We start from the raw sequence: 2419 nt of genomic DNA on the forward strand, positions 1-2419 counted from the left end.
TTCTTCTGATTTATATACATCAGTAATCACATTTCACCAGGTCCAATGATTACATTTTGAGTCCCAGTTACACTTAATCTACCAAGAATATACCACACTGTCACAATCGTTTCATGAGAAAAGGTAAAAAATATTTAATTCTAACTTTATGGGCAACAGCATATAAATGAATAAGTTTTGTTTTGTCTGTCTGAGTCTCCTTTACCTAGTTTTATGACTTGTAGGACAATGGGGTCATATTTTAAGTCATATTTATGCAGAAAAGGAGATAGTATCAACTTTCACTGTAAAATTTTGAATTACCACTAACAGTGGGGGGCAGTAACGTTAGTGCAGCTTCTTCAACCCAGGGAGAACAACTCAGCAGCTTCTTAGCTTTGTCACGCCCCTTCTTTCCTCCAGCCAATGAGTGGAGGCGCAGGCGGGACGTCGGCTGTCACCTGACCTGTGTTGGGGTGATTACGTGTAGCTCACCAAATCACCAACTAGCAGTCAGCTAGCTTGTCAGACGAGAAGTACCCAGTAACCCACTGTCAACACGGTAGCTATTCTTTGAGTGGACACCGATAAACAGTGATTTGTTGAGCCGACGAAAACCTGGAAACGCCACGGAGTGATTTTTTATTCGAAGTTAACCTGGTAAGAGAAAGGCACCTTAAGTGAATGGGCAGGCTAACGACAGCTAACATCACCCGGTGGTAACGTTACCTCTCATTGTTATGGCTAGAAGGACTAGCTGGCTAGCAAAGCATAAAGTGACAGTGGAATTCTACATTTATGGAACTGAGACTTTCAACCCAGTGCGGTTACACAGCTGTCATCATCTGTAACATAATTATTAGCAAAATGTGGGGCAACTATTCAGAGAAAATAGACTCAGGGTGGTCAGAAATCAATATTTCATGATTTACAGATCCTTGAAGTGCTTTGTGTTGAATTCTTGGTGGTCACAAACGCCTATTTAAAAGTGCACATGTCACTACTTTAATTAATATTTACTTAATATTTTACATACAGATGTCTTTAGCGTCAGCTTTACAGAGCTGATCATTTAGGGTCTTGTAAAGCTGCCTATGCACACTAAACTTGTTGATCACCTGATATGGATGGTTGTATTTTGAGTTTTGAGAGTTCTTTTTTTCACGTTTGTGCTCGACACAGATCCAAATTTGAGAGCAGGTTGAAAAGTGGGACATCAGGGTTTTTGGTGAATTTGTGTATAATTTTTCTAAATGGATAGAATAGTCCATCACCCCTTCATTCCATGCATAGTTTCAGTTGATATACAGTAGCTTATTATATGTAAATACATCTGTCAATATACATCTTGTCGTTGCTACAGTCACATAAATTCGGTCCAGCTAAATATCATTTGTTCATTAGTAATGTGCTGTAACATAAAAGTGATGTGTTTTCTTAGAAACAGCAAATGGAGTATGGAATACAGCTGCACTGCCAGTTTCAGTCAGCATTTGTATGTTATTCAGTGCAAGTCATCAGAGTTTGCTGCTATTAAACTATGGTATTTTAATAAACCTCACTCTCCTTTTTCCCCCCAGATATAGCAGGATGGAATTACCACCAGAGAGTACTTTTGAGTGGTACTGCAACAGGACACAGCTCTTCCTCAGCTCTTGGAACAAGGTGCAGTGAACTCCATGCATCTCGTGGTGACACTTAAACCCCAGAAGCTGCACATAGCACTCAGTAAAAGACACTGAGAGGAAAGAACAGAAATGTTTGCCAAGTTAAAGAAGAAGATTGCGGAGGAGGCAGCCACAGCACCTCGGAGTGGTGTTCGTATACCCCGGACCATCAGTAAGGAATCCATCACATCAATGGGGGCAGACTCGGGGGATGACTTTGTAAGTACACTACATTTACTATCAATCATGAGCCTAACCCTTTGAAACTCTTGTTTTTGTTTTTTTCAAGATGTTCTGCTATATATTGGTGCTAAACCAACCAATTATTGCTGGAGAGATTTATTACATTTTTCATTAGAGACAATTTACCTTTATCAAACAGTGCCCTACTAAACTGAGTGTAGTGTTAAAGTCACTGGAGTATGTTCATTTCTTGTGGGGAAAAATAGTTTTAATGTACCTCTCTCTTTGAAGTGGCATTTATGATAATGTACTTAATCATTGCTTTTATTGGTTTTTTTCCTTCATGTATTTCTTAACTTTGTTTTTGTTGCCTGTGTTTCCCTCTGTTCTTGGCCTACATAGTTTTAGCATTTCTTGTTTACTGTTTCTTGTATACTGTAATAGTGTATATAGTATATACTTGACTTGGTGCAATGCAAAACATGGAAAAGACTGAGCAAATGTGGAATACATACATACCAAAGCTGAACAATGTGTTAAAAAAAAAAAAAAAAAAAAAAAAAAATATATATATATATATATATATATAT

General features: G+C 38.1%; 1 protein-coding gene across 2 annotated transcripts in view; it reads left to right on the forward strand.

The window, feature by feature from the left end:
* The first annotated feature begins 469 nt into the window (after nt 1-469).
* Nucleotides 470-2419, forward strand: part of golga1 (golgin A1) — a 23154-nt gene continuing 21204 nt past the window's right edge. For both annotated transcript variants that reach the window (XM_030143032.1, XM_030143033.1), the window contains exons 1-2: nt 470-639; nt 1560-1865. In XM_030143032.1, the coding sequence (XP_029998892.1) occupies nt 1737-1865 (129 nt within the window). In that variant the 5' untranslated portion in view covers nt 470-639; nt 1560-1736. The remainder of the gene's footprint in view (nt 640-1559; nt 1866-2419) is intronic.

The sequence above is a fragment of the Sphaeramia orbicularis genome, chromosome 9 (genome assembly GCF_902148855.1).
Source record: "Sphaeramia orbicularis chromosome 9, fSphaOr1.1, whole genome shotgun sequence".
Classification (NCBI taxonomy): domain Eukaryota; kingdom Metazoa; phylum Chordata; class Actinopteri; order Kurtiformes; family Apogonidae; genus Sphaeramia; species Sphaeramia orbicularis.